At 42.2% G+C, this 21,853-nt stretch overlaps 1 protein-coding gene across 3 annotated transcripts in view; it reads left to right on the top strand.

Annotated features, from left to right (window-relative positions):
- plxna2 (plexin A2) overlaps positions 1-21,853 on the top strand; it is a 219,493-nt gene that overhangs the window by 119,637 nt on the left and 78,003 nt on the right. For all 3 annotated transcript variants that reach the window (XM_039800088.1, XM_039800089.1, XM_039800090.1), the window contains exons 6-8: positions 9,216-9,339; positions 13,224-13,377; positions 20,480-20,576. In XM_039800088.1, coding sequence (XP_039656022.1) covers positions 9,216-9,339; positions 13,224-13,377; positions 20,480-20,576 — 375 coding nt within the window. The remainder of the gene's footprint in view (positions 1-9,215; positions 9,340-13,223; positions 13,378-20,479; positions 20,577-21,853) is intronic.

Genomic DNA, 21,853 nt, shown 5'->3' with positions numbered 1-21,853 from the left:
AATGGCTGCTTCAGCCCATTGTGGATGTCAGACTGAGTGTCTAATGGCCGTCTCATCAGCTACAGCCACAGTTAGCAGTCAGAGGGAGGCTGCATCCATCTTACCAATTGGGCCTAATGAGATATCGATCACAAACATGTAGGTCTATCATTATTTCCATAGATTCCTAGCACACAGAGCCAGTACACGATGGCTACGTGATGGCTGAAATACTGCACCAGTATGTACAGTACATATATAATAAGGGCTGCTCGATTGTGAGGGAAAAAAAGAAGAAATCAAAATCACAATTACTTTGGTCAATATTGAAATCCCGATTATTGAACACGATCACTCATTGACTTTTGGAAAGATGTTGCATTTATTGAACTATTGAAAACTAATCAACAGTGAAAACACCTTGAACTGTGAAATTTCCCTGAATACTCTGACCGTGTGAGCTTTTTGAATTCCCTTTCAGAACACAAGACAAAATTAGAGTTTACTTGCAAAATGTAACGTGCAAAATAATCAGTGACATTGTTTTTGTGATCGTTAGGAGCCGAAAACGCGAACAAAATTAGATTCATTGCACAGCCCTGCATATAATACAGTTTATGATCCTATAAACCCCAGTGTGTCTGTATCTCTTGCTTGCTCACTCATTTTCTTTTTGAGATGCTTCCATCCCCGCGCTGCTTTTTCTCTCTACTCAGCCCACGCAAGTGGAGCTGTAGCTTGATGCAGAGCACTGAGCAATGGTCTCTCCTCTTCACTCTCTCCTTTTCCTTCCCCTCGCCCGATATCTTTAACAGAGTCTGACACACTGCGTTTGCATAAACCATACGTGTTTGTGTGTGTCTGTTCGTGCAGGTGTCTGTCATGTGTGAACAGTGCCTTCCGCTGCCACTGGTGCAAGTACCGCAACTTGTGTACCCATGACCCTTCCAGCTGGCGCGCATGTGCCTGTGAGTGTGTTTTTATACGAGTCGACTCAAGTTTACACCACAATAGCTTCCCGATCTGTGAGAAGATGAAGTGAATGGGTTGAGGGCATACTGTGCTCTGTGTCCTGTAGGAGCTGTCCTGCAGTGACATTATCAGTCGCCACAGGAGACGGACCATGAGCTGCATTGGTTGCTTTGACCCCTGACATGAACTGTACACTACGTTAGCTTTCAAACTGTGCCCTCACATGTCAGCCTCAGCCCACACAGCAACCGGAGCTGGTGCGGTTTACCAAACCTGCTTTTTTCAAAAACACATTTTATTATTATTCCTCCTTCACTTTCCTTCTTACCTCCTGTGGTATGTGTTTGAAATGGATGTTCTCACGGTTAGGGCTGCTCGATTATGGAAGAAATCACAATTATTCTGGTCAATGTTAAAGTGCTCATATTATGCTTTTTGGCATTTTCCCTTTCCTTTATTGTGTTATATATCTTTTTTGTGCATGTTATAGGTTTACAAAGTGAAAAAGCCCAAAGTCCACCCCAAAGGGACTTGCGTTGCACGCCCTCATACTCTGCTTCTGACTGGCTAGTAGTCCTTACCTAGCTACTGCGCATGTGCAACTCCCAACAAAGATGGAATAGAAGTGAGATGCCTCACTCTGTAGCTAAAACAGAGAGCTCAACACACAGGGTGAAAAGAGGAGCTGCAGCAATGTGCAGTACAACAAAAATATGGTGTTTTTTGAAAATTAAACCATGTAAACCTATTCTGATATAACCTCTAAATACAATTATGAACCTGAAAATTAGCATAATATGAGCACTTTAAAATCATGATTATTTAACACGATTACTCATTGACTTTTGGAAAGATGTTGCATTTATTGAACTTTAAAAAACAGTGAAACAGTTAAACAAATCAACAGTGACAACACCTTGAACTGTGAAATTTCCAAAAGGTAACATGCAAAATAACCGTTTGTCTCCATAACATTGCTTTTGTGATCGTTAGGAGCCTGAAATTGAAGTGACGATCACAATTCGATTAATTGCACAGTTTAAGGATGCAGCAGTTAGAAACAAATGCCTGGAACAACTCAGAATGAGCATAAAACACTGACTGATGGAGGTAGTGTGTGTAGGCAGCACAGCCCTGCACATCACTGCTCACTTAGTCTCGCATTGCCAGACCTTCCTCCACAGCGCTGCGTAGGAGGGTCTTGCTAGCCAACACAATATTCCTGAATAGGAGATAAACGTGCTCTGGTTTATTGGCATTTCTTCACAATCGTCTTGGGCGCCAGACGCTATGATGATGATTTTCTAAGATAATGGCTTACCACTTAAGACTAGTAAAACTTTGTCAAGCACCATCAAATATTCAATATACATCTAGTTTCTTCCTCTCTGTGCCTCCCATCTTCCCACCCTGCTTCTTTTCAGCCCTCCACTCTGCCCACCAAAGCGTCGGTGCTCGGCTCTCATTTTCCTTTTCTGTGTGGCGTTTGTGGTCTGGCTTTAGTGAGGGAAAGAAAGGTGATTTTAAAATGGCTCCCCCTCTGTTCTCTCTGTCTTTAAACACGGTACTTGCAGCTAGAGCTGCAATCAGACAAGCCTTCACACTTTCATTGAAGTCCTTAGATGTGGTAAGAGAAGGGGAGGAGGGATAGAAGAACAGGAATCTTTTCTGTTCGTCTGCCTCTCCTGCTCTGCAAGGTGTGTGTGTGTGTGTGTGTGTGTGTGTGTGTGTGTGTGTGTGTGTGTGTGTGTGTGTGTGTGTGTGTGTGTGTGTGTGTGTGTGTGTGTAAAGGTGTGCATAAAGGTGTGCATACATGTATGAAGGATTTAGTGCATGGGACTGTATGTCATTACCAGAGTCAAACGGAATCTGCTGATTTTAGTTGTCAGTGGTGATCCAGAATGAAAATCTGCGGAATTTAGCGGACTGTTTTTCAGCTTGTGGTGAAGATGTGTTAACATTCTGAGTTTTATTTTTTTTTTAAAGAAGAAAAAGAAAACTCTACAGATTCTGCGTGGGCCTGGTTATTACTGTATTGCTATTAGTGTTATTATGTACGTGTCTGTGCACGTTTGAGTGAATACATTATTTGTCTGCGTGACTATGGTCTGTGTCCATGTGTCATATGTGAATGGGTGTGTGTATATTCATACACCTGGGTATCTGTCAAAGCTTGGCCCAGCAGCAGAGATGAGATGTGTAATCGGCTGTCCAGAGCAACAGAATAAGATTTAGCAATTGGTGGAACAAACTCTGAGGTCTGACCTCTGCTCTGCTCACCCTCCCACGATGTCAAAAGTGCTTTAGCACCCGCACAACACTACAAATTAAACTGTACGTTAGATGTATAGGTTAGTGAGTTAGATTACAGTACATATGTGTGTGTCAAGGCTTTATTTTAACCTCAGAGCTCCAATTCCGACAGTGCAGCCCACACAAACTGCCACAGCAAAAAACTATGTGCTCTCTGTAGGAGACAAAGTTAACTCAAAATAACTTTGAGAGTTGTGTTTGTATTTGCTCATGTTTAAATGTCTATATTATTACAGTTCTTTGCTGTTAATGTACAGTGCATTCAACAAAGGGTATTGGATAGGCCTTTATTGTGACAAATTGAATTTACTCCGTTTCTATGTTTTGTGAGCTACTGCGCAGTGTCTGTTCTGGTCAGATAGAAGAAAACAGTTCTTTAGTGGGTCAGCGGTAGCTGTGGAGCAAAATTTTTTTTGACAGCTACGTAATGTAACATAACATAAAAGAAAAGTTGGAAAGAACAAGAAGTTAGACATTTTCAATGTGGATTCCTGTCGGGGAGAAACACTGAACAGGAAAGTTTGCCATTAAATTCGTAAAGCGCAACAAGCTGATGTGGCGTCTATTCTTTGGTTCCGTGGTTGCAAACTAATTAACGAAAGAAGTCGAGACCAATCTGCCTACTGCTAACATACTGAAGTGGATTTAATACTAAGTTGAATTTTGCCACTACACTCTCCTTTGCTTTTTTTACGTGTATTTTTTTTAGTTTTCTTACTCACCTTACATGACTGCATGAAATGCGACTGCTACTACAACTGCAATCTTACAGTGCACTGGAGTTGTAGCTGTCAGAGAGTAGTCATGATGGAAGAGGAAGCAGCTACTTCAGCACCATGGACAGGGCTTAGGAAGCCCAAGACCCTGGCTGACTGCCTCCAGCAGCCGCTGGAGGGAAAATAGCTGCTTATTCCAAAAGATAGGCTGAACGAACTGCATGCATTTGTACTGCCTATCTGTGCTTATACAAAACATGGAGGCAAAAGTGTTCATGTTTGTGGGTATGTGTGTTTCTTCACTGTGCGTATCACCTTTTAACACCTTATTTCTCCGTGTGAGCCACCCCCCTGAAGGAGGAATGTGAGTGATGGAACACAAAGCATCGGCGAACTACTGAGTGACAGGCCTGGGCCGACAGGAGGATGGGGGTCAGGAAGGGGGAGGGGGATATGAGGAAGGCTGGATTCTAGTCAACACCCAGTGGCATGCACTTCAGCTAATGAGAGAGGCAAAGGGGTCAGCTTCTAACTACACAGAGATAATGGCCATCTCCTGAAACCATGGCAACAGCAGCCATCCTGCACCCCTCCCATCCGTGCTGCCACACCCCCTCGCAGAGCTTTCATCTTACTTCACCCCACCGAAATGATTATTATTTTTTATTTTTTTAAATCACGGTGAGGAAAATCAATGCAGGACTTTTTGTCAGTTAATGACCGCCCAGGTTTTTGCATCTGTACCCGTACAGCTCGGAGACATGCATAAAACATTGTGCCGCAGTCCACACCTGAAAGCACATTAAGTATCATTTTCTGCTGCCATTGTGGGTGTAAAAGACTTGTTAAATTGCAGACGGAGTAACACGTTGCCTTCGAAAGGTGTCCAAATTTCAACTTGGGAACACGTGAGGCAAAAGGGAGAGAGACATGGAGATTTTTTTCATTTTCACAAAAGCACTTTATTTACATATGTATAATATGTAGTTTAAATGAAACAGTGACACAGTTATTAAATAAAGTAGCAATGCATTGAAATCCCAGTTTTTGTTAAAAAATAATATATCTTGCAAAAACTCAACTCAACGAAAAAAGACCTTCATCAACTACAGAACCGACGATATTATTAAAACACCAATGATGTTTAAACGCATTCAAGTCTCCAGAGTGTTGATGAAATCTGAATTCCAACCAGAGTCTTTGTAAAATGAAAAGGTAGGAGAATGCATATCAAGAGTAACAATGAAAATGTCACATTTAAAATGTAGAAACAGAGTTTCTGAAGTGGTGATGGGGGAAACCAGGTGATCATTTTGGAAAATTGTACATACAAAATAAGAAATCCTGCCCCAGTGGGCCCCCTTTCCCAGTGAGAGATTCACACTACTACAGTTATTCTACACTTCCGTGCTCTCTAAAATCCGTAGAGAGTACTGTGCGTGTGTGTGTGTGTGTGTGTGTGTGTGTGTGTGTGTGTGTGTGTGTGTGTGTGTGTGTGTGTGTGTGTGTGTGTGTGTGTGTGTGCCTGTTCATGTGAGTCTGCTGGATATGGCTTGAACTTCTGACAACATAATTACACACAAAAGCTGTGGATGAAGATGTAGCTTAGAGTCAGTATGTGTGAGAGTATGTGGTTAAGAAGCATGATATAGGCCCTAACACACACACACAGACACGCACAACTACAGAACTGTGCGCGCGCACACACACACACACACACACACACACACAAACACAGGGTAGGGAGAATGGACAGGGTTTGTAGTGGCACATCAGCACCACGGACAGCGGCTGACCCATCGGAGTCCAATTAGCGCTGCTGCGACCAGACAGCCAGTTAGCCAGACACTTAGACTGCTGGGTTGGATGAGGATAGAGAGCCTTTGGTGTAATAGGGTGGAGGGAACACACAGTTTTAATAAGAGGGAGGAGGCGGTGGCTGAGTTTTAATGAGGGATGTGGTGGATTGTGGGGGTGTCACCTGGTACTTGATACACTGTCTGACCATTAAGATCTTTATGAGTGAACGGTGTGTAATTTGCACTAGTCATGTCTCCAAAGTTACGTGATGATTGAAGGATATAATTTGGGTGTGTGGTGCTTAGTGCTGTGGCTTCCTAGTTTATGGTAGTACGGTGTTATAAATGACCCACTGGAGGCAGTGGTTCCACTTCTGGTGCCACCACTCATTTCTGTGCTTTATTAGGAGTTAGTCTCGCATTGCCGGTCTGTCTCTAAAGCGCTGCAGAGCAAAGTCTGACTACACCACACATACATTCTAGGATAGGAGAAAAAACGCGCTTGGTTGTTTGCATTTCTTTAAACCAATCACAATCATATAGGGCTGTACTAAGCTCCGGACGCAGCAGTGGCGGCTCTGCAAAATAGTCTCAGGAAGGAACGTTTTGATGGAACATTTGCACCCCGCAACAAAAAACACCACATATGCTATTAAATGAAGGTTAACTGTTCACACAGTACAGTAATGTGAGCTATTTAAATTTCCTCTTACCAGTGTATCGCCGTGTGTATTTTGTCCATAGCAAATCCCCGCCAGACCCAAAATGTCCCAGTTGGAGAGCGAATGCAAATCTTTACAATCATTCCCCGAAAGAACCAAGCAGGCCTGCCTTGTTGCACGATCCAAAATTTCTTCAAAAATCAGCGTGTGTAGCTTGTTAGCTCGAAGCCTGTTGTTGTTTCCCGAAGAGAACGGAGTTAGACTCATCGGCAAAACACGGCGACGGAACATCCGGCAGCGGCGATTATCCTGAAAATGAAATGCGCTGCCGTCAAGTCATAGCTTCCTGGAGGCCATGATCACAGACTATTTTATAAAACCTTTAGAGCTACAAGCCAGCTGCTATTGATGACAGAAGTGTCATGAAATATTTACACGTTTTTAATTGTTTTTTTTTTTTTTTAATCAATCCAACAAAACGGTTTCCTATTACGTCTTCAATATGCCATATATTTTGCAAAACAAGAGGAAAAACAGTCTGGTAACAAATAACCATAACTCAGCCAGACTTTAGATATTGGGAGATTTACAGCTTTTCATCAAAACAAAATAAACACATCTACATGACTATCACAGACAACATGAAGACTGAGAGAGGAAGAGAAGAGAAGCCATCTGGTGGAGTTCTCTCGGTAGTCAGTGATGATGAGTCCAGATGTCTTAAGACAAAGGTGGAGGATCAAGACGTGGATGAAATGCACTTCTATTAATTAGAATGGGTCCATACCAGTGATGGAGTACAGTGTTTCCTTTAGGATTTTTTATAGGTCCCCCCCCCTCGAAATGGAACTGACACTTCGCTGCAACACAAACAAATATATTTATTCACCTCTATTCACACACACAATGAGGCATATTTTCAGTTGTGATTGAACTGTATTTTTTGAGTTACTATACAGGACAACTTTGATCTTGACATATAGGCTAAGCATTCTGTAGCAAAGAACAATAAACCCACTATTAATGACATTATCTTAATGCAGTGTAACTACTTCAGCATGTAAATAATGCACCTAAAATACAAACGTGAGCAAGTCCGTTGAGCAATCGCTATTATATCGAATCAACAGCCGCGTGCAATTTAGCTAGCAGGTGAAGAATACAAATAACGAAAATCGCCAGTTAACTTAATTTAAATTTGCAAGCCCAGGCTTTAATGAACTGACAACATAAGTCATACCACTTAAAATTCTCAAGGACGTACACGCAGGAACATAACTGGCTTATCATCCGGACAGCGCCTCTTTTTCCTTTCTCCCTTTTCTGCCGTGTGACCGCGCTATTCTCCGACATGCACTCTAACAATGCAGCCCTATTTCTGATACCGTGGGGGGCAGAAATGTCGCCGTGGCGTGGCCACGGTCAAATCAACATAGAGGAAACGCTGGAGTAATCGAGTCCTGGACTCGGACTCGAGTAGCTATTCTCTGGACTCGTGATTTGACTTGGACTCGCGCACTGACTTGGACTTGAACTCTGACTTAAGTGTTTATGTAATTGGACATGTGCATTCATGACATAGGACTTGGAAGTTGGATGAAGTTTCTGACTACTTTTATGTGTAATAGGCAGTGAAGGAGTCAGGCATGGGCCTGTTAACGGTTTCAAGGTGTGCCGCGGTTTGAAAAAGTCATGGTTTCAAAACCACCAACATTTTCTGTCATACCGTTCCTAAGGTATGAGCTGTTTTATAGGAGTCTTCAAGGACAGAAAGTGCAGTTCAGTAACTCTTTCTCTCTGCCAGTGTGCAGTGTGTTTCAAAATAAAAATACATTTTAAAGCTGTAATTGCAATACCGTGAAACCGTTTAATTTTTGCTGAAGGTTACCATACCGTCAGAATCGTATACCGGTCCATGCCTAGATGGTGTACTCGAGTCCTGGACTCGAGCCGATATTCTCTGGACTCGTGACTTGGACTCTAACTCAAGTAATGGTGACCCGACTTGGACTTGACTCGGACACTTCTTTGGTGGCTCGGACTTGGACTCGAAAACTGGGGACTCGAAACTTGACTTGGACTCAACAGTTTGGTGACTCGGCTACAACACTGGTCCATACAATGTGTCAAGTAGAAGCAGGGGTGATTATTCATGCTATTTATATGATCAGTCATGTCAGGTGGTCATTCCTGTCATATATTCTGTAGACAAAGGTGAGCCGTCAACATCAGGTCGAGGAGACACTGACACAGCATTATTTCCTCCTCATATTTTTTAATGCTTATTACAACAAAGTTGTAGTTTTTTTGACATTTTCAATCTTCATCTTTCCCTCCTCTTCCTTCTGTTGTTGGATAGGGTTTTAAATGAATTTTAACTCTGGCAATTTGTCTTTTTTACCCCAACTTCAATTGTCACTTCATTGTAGTATTTTCATTGCAGCATTTATTGTAACATGAGCATTTATTTCTATCACTGTTGTTGTTATTGTTTCACTTTTTTCATACCTTTTCTATACTTTTCATTGTTCTTATTTTCCCTCCTATTATAAGTGTGGCAGCAGCTCTTGTTCTTGAAATGTATTCGTTGATTGAATTGCTTATGTTTTAGTTTGGTAACAATCAAGTCTAATTAAAGTTTTCTCTATACAGTAGCCTCTCTTTTTCTTTTTCTTTATGTTCCTTTTGAAAAAAACAAAAACAAATACCAGTAAGATCTTTCTTACTTTCTTTCTTTCTTTCTTTCTTTGTCCCTCCTTCTCGTCTCTGTTCAGCTGCTCTCAGAGGAACCGGTGTGAGCGTGCAGATGAGCCGTACCGCTTCGCTGCCTCTCTCAACCAGTGTGTGAAGGCCAGTGTGTACCCAGACAGCATTGCGGTGTCAGAGCCCAGCGTACCTGTAAGTTCACACACGCACACACACATCCCTATATATACAGTACACACACACATACAAAATGCCAAACACCTGCAATCTCAACCACTACTTGCACGCACCACCATGAAAAATTAGCACTCATTTACATATCCCCTACCCACAAACCGAGGCAGAACATTTTAAAAGATCCCACATAACAGTTTGCCTAGTCTTGATTGTGGTTGATGCATAAACATTAGATGGGAAGGTTCATAAGAGCTCTCCGTGGGCGTTTCAGTGTGCATATGCTCACTTGGTACAAAGCAGTCAATATGTGTGCCAAGACATGTTTGTGTGGGCGGGTGTGTAGGTGTTAAAGTTGTCCAAAAGCAGCTAAGTACAGTGCAGTATTTCCACATGGACTGAGCGAAAACAGGCAAATAGAGCATCAATGAAAGGCTCTGCATGTGCACGTTCTGATGTATACGCGTGGACATGCAATTGGGGTCTTTATATACCCACGCTGTGAAAGGGTCAATTTATCCAAAACACAAAAGAGAGCACATTTTTCTTTCTATCCAGAGTTATTTCCTTAGGGTTTTGACATGTCAGAATGGCAAATGTCTAATACTGTGGTGCTCAGCAGCGTTTGGTTTTGGTTATTTAACAGTTTACAATTGTGTCAATTTTGTGCGCTTTTGGTGTAACAAGAGAAAATGTAGGTATAAGCATGCCGTGTAGTATTAAGCTGAGCTATTGTTTAGTGGTGCTTTGTGAGCTCTGTATTTCTATCTACAGTACGAGCGTGCACTCTCTGTTTATACAGAGATAGATATTTGTATATCTAATATAGTATATTTATTATATCAGAGTATAAGGCATACCTTTATTGCATGCATATATAATCCAACAAAAAGGTCTCAGTTGTAATAGTTTGGCGGTTTAGTCCTACGGACCAAATGCTAGAGAGCTCTATGGAATGATGGCAGACAGATTACAGCCGACTGCTCCAGACCTCTTGAAAGTGCACATCAATTCCCTGGTTTGATAGTCAGCACAGGCACATTGATTCTTTTTCTTGTATTTTGTGTTAGATACCACGTTAATGTAACTGATTTCAACATCACAAAAATCCTGCTAAACGTGCCAGTGGCTCTGGCAGTGACTCACTCTGCATCGCATGATAATCTTATCCTCAAACTAGCCCTCAGTAGACTTGGCCCTGTTTGCCCCGGTTTACAAACAGCAGTTTACCAGAAAACACGTTAGCAGTTGTTTCCGTGTCAGCTGTACCAGCAACAGGGTCATCTCACCAAACCGTGCACAAAAACACTCACAAATTCCACAGGGGGCAGACAGCTATCTCCATGACAACACAGCCTCTTCATGTGGGTACTAGGATGGATAGAAACACAGAGAAAACAATCAAATTACCTTTATTAAAACTCTGCCACCAATTAGGCTGGTTGTTGCTGCCAAGCTGTACTAACACCCACCACTGCCATCTTTAGGGAGGACAGGAGAACAAAAAGAGCAAAGGCTTAACAGTCGGAGATAAACTCACTTTCTGTAGCTGTGTGTGTGTGTGTGTGTGTGTGTGTGTGTGTGTGTGTGTGTTGTGTGTGTGTGTGTGTGTGTAACCGTGCGAATTTTGAGTGTTTATCTGTACATGTGTGTCTTGACAGAACGATGAGAGCTAATTAATGTGAGAGGTTATTCAGGGAATTCTACGTTGAACAAAAGACATTGATTGCTGTGATTGCTGTAATCAAGGATCTCTCTGACACACCTCGGGGTGAAGCAACACAAACACGGTGAAAGTAAAACAGGGGAAGACAAGAGGTCCTCGGGAAAAAAAGAAAGGGAGAAAAAAAAAAAAAACATCATCATTCCTCTCAATGGGTACCGGAGTTAGCTAGCTAACGAGGGAGGCTGTGTAGTCAGCTACTGAGACAGTCAGCATCTCTTGAAAGGCCTGCAGTTAAGCTGCTCAGCTGCCTCGCCTGTCCCAGTAGCCCTGCGGTGTTTAGTGAGAGGCAGATAAAACAAAGAGAAACTTCAAACGGTATGGCCCAAAAATAACAGCTAATGGAACAAAGCTGTGAAATGCCGTGGTGATAATTATCCAGGCTGCCTCTCTTGGCTGGAGAGCCAGATCACACACCCCGTGCGCAGAATACATTTATTTATAGGCAGAGCAGCTGATTGCTCCAGCCCCGGTGTCAATGCTCTCCAGAGAATGACTTCAAACGCCTCTATGTACATCTGCATGTGTGTGCTACAGTATATCGCACATGTACTGCACATTGTGTGCAAGTTTTTTTTCTTTTTTTCCCCCTTGTTTTTCATGTATCTTTGTGTCCTTGTAAACTTTGGAGAAAGAGGAAACACAAATAGAAATTTTCCAATGTCCTTTATGCAGCTAAGTATTGACCACCGACCGAATCACAATGTCTGTCTCTGAAATGATATCCTCTGCACTCAAATGGAACATTAAAGCTATAGTGCGTAGTTTCTGTCTCCCCCATGAGGAATTCTAAGTATTGACAGCAACACTGTCGGCGCGTCCACATGATACAAGCCTGCGTGATCGCGCACTAAAGCTTTAAGATCTAAACACAGCCTTAATATTCTTTATTATGATGTTGATGACATTTTTAAGACACATCAGCATTTCTTAGCAGAGTGGATGGACATCTTTGCCAGTAGCAGTGTGTTCATTTGTCATTCTGTTTGGAGCTTATTACGCTGCTGCATTCGCGTCCGCTTTGTGTGTTTTTTTACATAAATATATATCATATCTCATGCTTACCAAAGATGCAAGTGCTAATGCCATTAGGGATGTGCCATAAGAATGGTTTCCCAGTTTATTTGCGAAAATAACATTTCTGAGGCATCACACGTCAGTCTGTTGTATTTAGGGCTGCAACTAGCGATTATTTTCATTCTCGATTAATCTGCTGATTATTTTCTCGATTAATCGATTGGTCTATAAAATGTCAGAAAACCGTTAAAGAGGCGCTATGAAGTTTTGGCCATTTCCTCGCTGTTTTCTCACTTTCTGCTCGCAGGTTTCTCTATGGAGCTCGCCCTACAGCTTCGGAATAGATATTTGGCAGCTCCTATGTTTACGTGTGTAAAACCTGACCTCGCTCGGTCAGTCTGCCGTTTCCTCTTTCTCTGTTCCTCCGACAACGCTTTCCTAGCTTTCTGCTTCTTTTTAGCCGGCTCAGCCATGACGATAGTGTGAAAAACTCCATCGCTACCTTGTTAGTCGGTTCCTGAATGGGCGTGTATGTGTGCAGTGCCGTGAAGCAATTCGTTACATCGCTATACCTGATATCACGCGATACTTCCTGACGCTGAGGCCGGCGTCTCGCCGGCCGAAAGTTGCAAGGGTGGTTTTTCCGCTCACAGGCACTAGAGGGAAGCGAAACGACCACCATTCAACCTGAAAAAAAGTCATATAACCATTCCAATGACTCCGAAGCTGTTTAGTTAAGGTAAATTAAGCTAGAAAATGTCCATCCCAGTTCCTCAAAGTCCAAGGTGATGTTTTTAAATCTTGTTTTGTCCAAAACCCAAAGATGTTAAGTTGAATATGATATAAAACAGAAAAGAGCTGCAAATCGTCATATTTGAGGGGCTAAAAATTTAATTTTCTGCCATTTTTGCATGTAAAATTACTTTAACGATTAATTGATTACCAAAATAGTTGGCGATTATTTTGTTTCGCTCGACTAATGGACAAGTCAACTAATCGTTGCAGGTCTAGATGTTTCATCATATCTGTATTTAGCTGTGCTCCAATCTGAGTAGGAAAAGTTGACATGTTGTCACTGATCCATGTTCAAATGACTGTGTATATCAAACTTTGCCACATCATATAAACATTGTTGTCATGTGACCCTCCACCCCTTATACAGCTGCTGGTGAAGGTGAGCCACGTTCCAGACCTTTCTGCGGGCATCACCTGCTCCTTCGGCAACCTGACGGAGGTGGAGGGGCAGGTCAATGGCAACCAGATACTCTGTGTGTCTCCTGCTGCCAAGGACGTCCCCCTCATCCCCACCGACCAAGGTAGATACAACACACACATAACCATCCACTCATAAACTCAAGGATAGATGGGTAGATAGATGGATAGATGGGTGGGTAGGTAGGTAGGTAGGTAGGTAGATAGATACGATTGATACAATGGATAGATAGATAGATAGATAGATAGATAGATGGATAGATGGATACAGTAGTTACAATGGATGGATGGATGGATGGATGGATGGATGGATGGATACTGTAGATAGATACTGTAGATAGATAGATACTGTAGATAGATAGATACTGTAGATAGATAGATACTGTAGATAGATAGAAAGATAGATAGATAGATAGATAGATAGATAGATAGATAGATAGATAGATAAATGGATGGATGGATACTGTAGATAGATAGATACTGTAGATAGATAGATAGATACTGTAGATAGATAGATAGATAGATAGATAGATAGATAGATACAGTAGTTACAATGGATAGATAGATTGATTGATTGATTGATTGATTGATCATGGATGGATAGATAGCTAGATAGATAGAAACAGTAGTTACGATAGATAGTAGGGGTGGTACGGTTCATGAAAAAACACCCGAACCGCTCGGTTCGCTAGTCTCGGTTCGGAGCATGTGTGTACCGCACGGTTCGTCAGTACACTGTTATTAAGCTGCACTAACCTCTTACTGCCGTAGTGCCCACTTTATACACCTATGTTAAAACACTAACTGGAAATGACGAGCGGGATGGGCGTGACAAACGCAACCCATGGCAGCTGATTGGACGATCGCGTCACATGGGTCTGGCTGGTCCCTAATTTCAAAATAGACTGTCATGGCGGCTCGTTCAGAATACGATCTCATATTGTACTAAAATAGTTCACCGAAACGTGTTTCTGAAAACATTTTAAGCGAGAAATAGGCCATGCAGTTGCTGAATTTGTCTTCAATTCAGATCGACAAAGGTCAGTTTAAAAGATTTTCGTCAGATTTTGAGAGACACCGAGCCGACCGCTCCTCAAGTGGAGTGGAGCGCTGCAGGCGCGAATCCGCGTCACCTGCAGAAATGTCAAGTGGGAGAGAGGCTGCCCAGAGCTGGAGGATGCGCCAGCGTCGTTTATAGTCTGGTGTGTGGGAACATTTTGGATTTCATGGTACCTATGATGAAATAAAACAATATATAGAACTGCCACTGTGTGCATGTTTTGTGCAACATGCATTCAATATGCTAATTTTAGCTATATATCATATGCTGAAGTATATTCTGGAGTGTTAAAGATTAAAATAAAAAATAAAACGAACCGTACAGAACCGAAAACCGTGACCCTAAAACCGTGATACAAACCGAACCGTGGGTTTTGTGAACCGTACCACCCCTAATAGATAGATAGATAGATAGATACTGGATGGATGGATGGATGGATGGATGGATAGATAGATACTGTAGATAGATGATAGATAGATCTTTAATATAAAGTTTTTTTTTTGTTGGTTTTTTTTTTTTTTTTTTTTTTTTTCTTTTTTTTTTTTTCCGGCTCCCGCCCCCCATCAAATATTATGTAGGCTAATTGCCCCGAATATTAATGATTACGCCCTAATATAGCCTGCCTATTATTGTTGTTATTATTGTTATAAAAAATAATCAAAAAATCAAATCATTGAATGACAAACAACACATGTATTAGTTTCCCATGTATCAAAAAAGCCATGTGAATAGAATGTGTATATATATATATATATTTACAGGTTTTTAAAAATAATGCAACCATTTGACATTCAAATTAAATAACAGCAGCCAATCAGAACGACTAGATATGTAACATTCAAACTATAATTAGGTATTATTTATAAGATGACTATAATTTCAATGTCCTTTTTTGTTTGTGAAGTGACCTTGGGTGTCATGAAATGGCTTTAAATAAAATGTATTATTATGCTTATTATTATTATTATTATTATTATTATTATTATTATTATTACAAACACTAACAGTAGCCAATCAGAAACAGCTAGCAATTTAGAACGACGCTGAGCAGATTGGGAATTTAGCTTTATTACGTAACCCCAGGAGTTAGACAAGTCGATATATACCCTTCACATTTGGCGTGCTGTAAAGCTGTCTGACGGCTCCAGCATTAGCTTAGCCTAGCACAGATCCTGCAGGTAACTGGTTCCAACTAGCCTACTGCTCGAACATCGACAGATAGCGCCTAACATGTTCCTATTTACATGTTGGGATTTGTAGAGTCACAGTGTGTGCCTACAAAAAAACACATAACATGAGACACAGCCATCTTCTATCCGTAAAACAAACCGGGAACTATATTCTCAGACAGGCTTGCTGCAAGCATAATACTCCCAGTAAACTTATATTCTTCCGCCTGAGAATATAGTTCCCGTTTGTTTACGGTGGAAGATGGCTGTGTCTCATGTTACCGTTGTTTTTGTACACGCTGTGACTCTACAAATCACAACATGTAAATAGGAACATGTTGGTGTTATTTTGTCACTTATTCGGAGCAGTAGGATTACTGGAACCATTCACCTGCATGTTCTATTATGGGCTGATGCTGCTGGAGCCGTCAGACAGCTTTACAGCACGCAAGGAGATGAGAAGGGTGTGTATCGACTTGTCTAACTCTGGGGGTTACGGTGAATAAGCTAAATTCCCAATAAGTCGGCGTGTTCCTTTAACATTCAAATCTATTTTTCATTCAAATGTAAAATCACATTGTTCCAATGGAAAACAAGCTGGCAATTATCAAGGGGTAAAAGCAGAAGAATTACACAAACACACACACACACAGAAAAGTATTTTGGTGATGACAAACGACACCTACTGCCAAATGGAAATAAGTTTACAACCTTTGAAAGTTAGTGAGAGACGTTTTTTAATGCTTAGAAGAGTATTGGTTAGAAGGGTCTAGGTTAGAAGAGTCTAGGTTAGAAGGGTCTAGGTTAGAAGAGTCTAGGTTAGAAGGGTCTAGGTTAGAAGGGTCTAGGTTAGAAGGGTCTAGGTTAGAAGGGTCTAGGTTAGAAGGGTCTAGGTTAGAAGAGTCTAGGTTAGAAGAGTCTAGGTTAGAAGGGTCTAGGTTAGAAGGGTCTAGGTTAGAAGGGTCTAGGTTAGAAGAGTCTAGGTTAGAAGGGTCTAGGTTAGAAGAGTCTAGGTTAGAAGGGTCTAGGTTAGAAGGGTCTAGGTTAGAAGAGTCTAGGTTAGAAGGGTCTAGGTTAGAAGAGTCTAGGTTAGAAGGGTCTAGGTTAGAAGGGTCTAGGTTAGAAGGGTCTAGGTTAGAAGAGTCTAGGTTAGAAGGGTCTAGGTTAGAAGAGTCTAGGTTAGAAGGGTCTAGGTTAGAAGGGTCTAGGTTAGAAGAGTCTAGGTTAGAAGGGTCTAGGTTAGAAGGGTCTAGGTTAGAAGAGTCTAGGTTAGAAGGGTCTAGGTTAGAAGGGTCTAGGTTAGAAGAGTCTAGGTTAGAAGGGTCTAGGTTAGAAGGGTCTAGGTTAGAAGAGTCTAGTTTAGAAGAGTCTAGGTTTCCTATCGCCTGTCTTGCGAGTAAATAGCAGAAAAAAAACGCAACCCCACATTGCGCTGTGTTTTGTGGAGGTGTGAGAGTCCCGTAGCCTACAGTAAACAGTGACATCACTTCCTCTATCAGCTTCCATAAGAAAGTTTGAAAACCCCAAACACAAGCCCTGAACTGCCCGGGAGTTTGGGGAACAGCTAAATGTTTGCCAAACAACAAAGCACAGTCAATATCTCTCGCACGTCTCTTTTCTTTCTCTCTTTCTCCGTGAAATGAAGCTGCATTCAGGTACAGTAGGAAACGTTGTGTTCTATAAACCATCTGACGAAAAACTGTTACTGTGAAATATAAAGTCTACTTGTGCTACACTGGGGGGGTTAAAGAATACAACAGGACGTCGCGGCGATTGCTTTTTTTTTTCTTATCTGAACGCAGCTTCACGTAGTACAGAGCTCATTTAAGATGATGCTCTGATGTCCCGTTTCCATGAAGGCAGCACGGAGCTGCGCCAAACAAAGCTGACAGAAGCACAGAAGAGTTATGATACCCGTCTCGTCCAGTCGCAGTGCTGTAAACTGGCAGCTTTTAATGTTGCAGACCACTGTTTTTTTAGTAGTTTAAGTGCAAACATGTGTTGTTATTGTGAATCTTTGGTTTAAACTAGCTTTCAAACAAACGCCCCCCAAGGGCACCTCAACGCCCCCCTTTCCAAAATATTGCTTCCAACGCCCCCCATCATCTTCTGAACGCCCCCTGGGGGGCGGTACCACCCCCGTTGAGAAACACTGTTGTAGATGGATGGATAGATCATGGATAGATGGATGGATAGATGGATAGATGAATAGATAGATGGATAGATAGATAGCCTTTATTGTCATTGTACATGGTAACTTATGACATTTGGAGAGCTGTTCTGTTTGGTGAAAGACAGTTTGAACCATATAAACCAAACAAGACAGCACATGGTCTGATCACGGCCATTCGATTAGAATCTTTCCACGTCTCAACTCAGCCTTTGGAGGATTCCCACGTGTCCCTCTCTTTTCCCTACTTATGCTTCACTGAGCCAAGCCTTCATCTGCACACACTCTGAAACATCTTTATTGATTCAACACTCGTGGTTTAAGCATGCGGCGTCTACATTAATAAGCTCCCGCAGATCCAGGATCAGATTCCTGGCTGTGAAGTGCATGCTACACACAAGGCCAGGCCCCATTAGAGCTGATGGAGGATCAGACTTAGATCCCCTGGCCTGTGGCTGGGCTGCAGCAGGCAGTGGTCTAACGAGCCGGTCCAATCAGCCAGGGGGGACCATGTAGTCGAGGGGACGACGGGTGGGGGGGGTGGGGAGGAGTTGATGTGATGGATTAGTGTCTTAGCACAGCCAAGGCACAGGGAGCTGGTCTGCCGTTTGCTTCTGAGAAAAGTGATACCGTGAACACAAAGAACTAACAGGAAATAAATAATTATTATAATTCATTACAGCAATTCGTTGTATTGTATAAAAGGTCAGCTCAGTGGCCGGGTTGGTACAGTGGGTAGAGCAGGACGTGCAGCCCTTTCCTTCCCCCATCTCTCTCTCCCCTTTCATGTCTTCATCTGTCCTATGAAAAATAAAGGCCGGAAAATGCTCCAAAAAATAATCTTTAAAAGGTCAGTTTAGCTGTTTTAATGTCATCTCACAGCCTATGTATAGTTGACTAGAACAATCTAAACACATCCTTTAGGTCACAGTTAAAGATGTTTCTAATTTCATCTTAAACCGTATGTTGATTGTACAATATCGGACTCTTTTTTTCTTTCTTTCTTTTTTTATTATTTTTGATATGTATACATTTTGTGTTATGTTTACCTGTTTGTTTGTTGGTTTACTTTTTATTTTTTTGCTGAGGAATTATCATGTTTTAGGTGCTTTTTTCTTTTCTGAATAAACTTTAGGCATCTTTCCTCTCCTGTGCTAAAATTGCTCGTTTGTTTTTAATATATTGTATGGACTTTATATACTTATATATAAAGTCTATATATACTTTGTGCAAGTAAACTAAATTAAACATATCTAAACACCAGGAATAAGCATATGCTAATCACCTCTAATATACTATTCATAGAAATAAAATTTAAAAAAAGACCTTTCAGGAATTCCTCCAGCATATTGCCATAAATAAACCATAGGGGATCTGGCATCCATTTATTTGCAAACATATATATGATTATGAATACCAACACCTGTTTTTTGACGATAAATACCTGTTGTTTGCCAGCCAAGATGGCTGCAGGGCGGCAAAAGCAAACACCCTGAATAATATATTATGTGCGGTGTGTGGAAATGACTGTGTGTTTTGGGGGGGTTTGGTAATCCTCCTCCCTGTGAGTAAATGACAGCCCTGTTTGCCCAGAGCTCCCATGGGGAGTGGTGCATCAGGCACTAATATGAATGTTCTCCCCTAGGTAAATGTCAGCCAATCTCTCCACCCCCACCCCCTGGTAAGCCCTTCCTCCATCCATCTAGCTTTCCATCCATCCTCCCATTCCTCTATTTGACCACCTTCCCCCGTTCCTCCCTCCTCTTTCGTCGCCTCCCCCGGCTGTTTATACCTCCATTTTGTTTTTCTCCGCATTCATTCCCCTGAGGACACTTCCTCCTGACCTCCCCCAGTATCCTCCTCCATCTCCTGTCCCCGAGCAAGCCTTTCTATCTGTTGCACATCAACATCGATCGTGCCGTGGCAATGACCTGAGGAGAGTAGTGGAGAAGAGAGGAGAGCAGACAATTAGATAAGATATTGAAGGTGGAGAAGAAGGGAAAATAAAGGAGAATTTAAACGAAGAGGAACGGAGCGGAAGGTGGAAGGAGGTTAGGATAAAACGGTGAGGACAGAGGACTGATGTTGAGCTTGAAATAAAAGGAAATAGCTGGCGCCCTTCTCCTACTAAAGATGACGACAACAACAAAAAATCCTAGTGGAGGTTTTGTGTGGACAGGAACTCTGTACCACTTTGTTCGCCAGATCCTGTGAGACAAATGTGAAATGGTAGAAGAGAAGTCAGCTACGAGCCGAGCCCGCCTGCTACACAGACTGGTGTGAAACAGAGCCTGATTCCCAACAGGTGCTGTGGAAAGAACGGGGCACGGAGGGTCATTCAAGCCTCCTACACACTGAATGTCATCTGAAATACACACGTGTGCACGCGCGCACACACAAACGCACACATATTTATGGAGTCTGTATTCTCGTGGGGAGGGATAAGAGGCTGTTTTTACAGAGAACAGAAGCTCAACCAGAACTTTTTCCAGCAAAATGCAGGAAAATAATGTAATATGTAATCTGGCAATATGTACAAAGCCATTTTGCCGGATTACATGTTATTTTCCTGCATTTTGCTGTGATTGAAATTTGCAAATTGTATGTAAATATATATTCACAGGAAATGTTTCTTTTAATTTGGCTTGCATATATACAATATCATGCAAGAAATGCTACCTTTATAGAGATCCTATACATTTATCCTGTAACTTATTAGCACAGGATTTTGTGATGTCTGCTGTTTACAACTATGCAAAATAGTGCATACGATAAATGTCGATCTCCTCCTCCTTTTCCTCCTTCAGATTGGTCAGGCGTCGAGCTGAGGCTTAACTCTAAGGAGACTGGTCAGATGCTTATCAGCACAGAGGTCAAATTCTACAACTGCAGCGTCCACCAACTGTGAGTATCTGTCATCATTCATTTACAAAAACAGTGCCCCAGACCTGCTGCCCATAAACCACCGGATCAATGCTCTGGGAATTAGTTACAATTTGTCCTAAACCTTAGCCGGCCCCAGTCCCCCTAAAAATATCCCCTGTAAAGACTAATGTAATCTGATAGCTGACTGCTCCCTGAGCACCGTAACAGGAAGTGTCTGTGCTGTTGAGCTAATGAAGCCTTCTTCTCAGACGCGCTGCGGTACAAAACACGCAGCTTTCTGCCTAACAGGTCTTCAGTAGGGATTTCATGCTCCTTTTCATGCCATGTCTGTCCCTGATTGAGTGATGTTGAATTGAATCCCTGGATTGGAGATCTCAGTGTCGGCGGTGCCTTTGCAATTGCTCGCTTCATTCCAGTGTGCCACAGATTCTTTTTTTGTGCTCGATCCAAAGTCCTTGCCGACTTGGGAGAATCACTGAATGGAGAGAAGGGATGTCACAGCGGTGACGCTAGCAGGGGTGCAGGAATCGTAGCGTGTCATATTATCACCCTTTCGCCATCCCCTCGACATTAACACAAAATGTTGTAGCCACTGTGTCCTTTGTTATTCTGCATCTCTCACTCCACACACGCACACACACACATGCACGCACGCACACACACAAAGAAAGATGCATACACTTGAAAAGGCCATACGCTCTCCCTTGCACGCTCTGATGCCAACTCGTGCTCTCTTTCTCTCCCTCTTACACACACACACACACACACATACACACACACTCACTGTACACTCTATTTGCCAGAAGGTGAATCAGCCCTATTCTTCTGAATCTTCTGAATCCCTCCCATGCTTTTGCAGTGATGAAAACTTCACAATAAGCAAGTATGCATAACTCAACCTTATTTCAGAGAGAGAGAAAGAGAGAGGGCGAGCCAAGTGCGACCATAATACGCTCTCAACTGCCCATGAATACATAGTGTAGTAAATGACATCACGATCAATTGAGAGCCTTTGCTATGGCAACATCGAGAGATAATCACGTATTGTAGCCTCAGGCAGTTACTGACTCCTTCCCGTTTTTCTTGTCCACGCATGCGTTTAGGGCTGCAACTAACGATTATTTTCATTGTCGATTAGTCTGTCGGTTGTTTTCTCGATTAATCGCCTATACCTCCGTCATGCCGGCATAGGCGACGGAAGAGGAGCAATGCCAGCCGTTTGGAGATTTTTGGCTGTGAAAAAATATCTAGGCCAATGCATGATTGCGCTTGCCGACCGGCAATTGTCAGTCGTT

This window comes from Perca fluviatilis, chromosome 5 (assembly GCF_010015445.1).
Source record: "Perca fluviatilis chromosome 5, GENO_Pfluv_1.0, whole genome shotgun sequence".
Lineage (NCBI taxonomy): Eukaryota > Metazoa > Chordata > Actinopteri > Perciformes > Percidae > Perca > Perca fluviatilis.
Note: the sequence above shows the minus strand (reverse complement) of the source record. Positions and strands in the feature narration are given on the sequence as shown.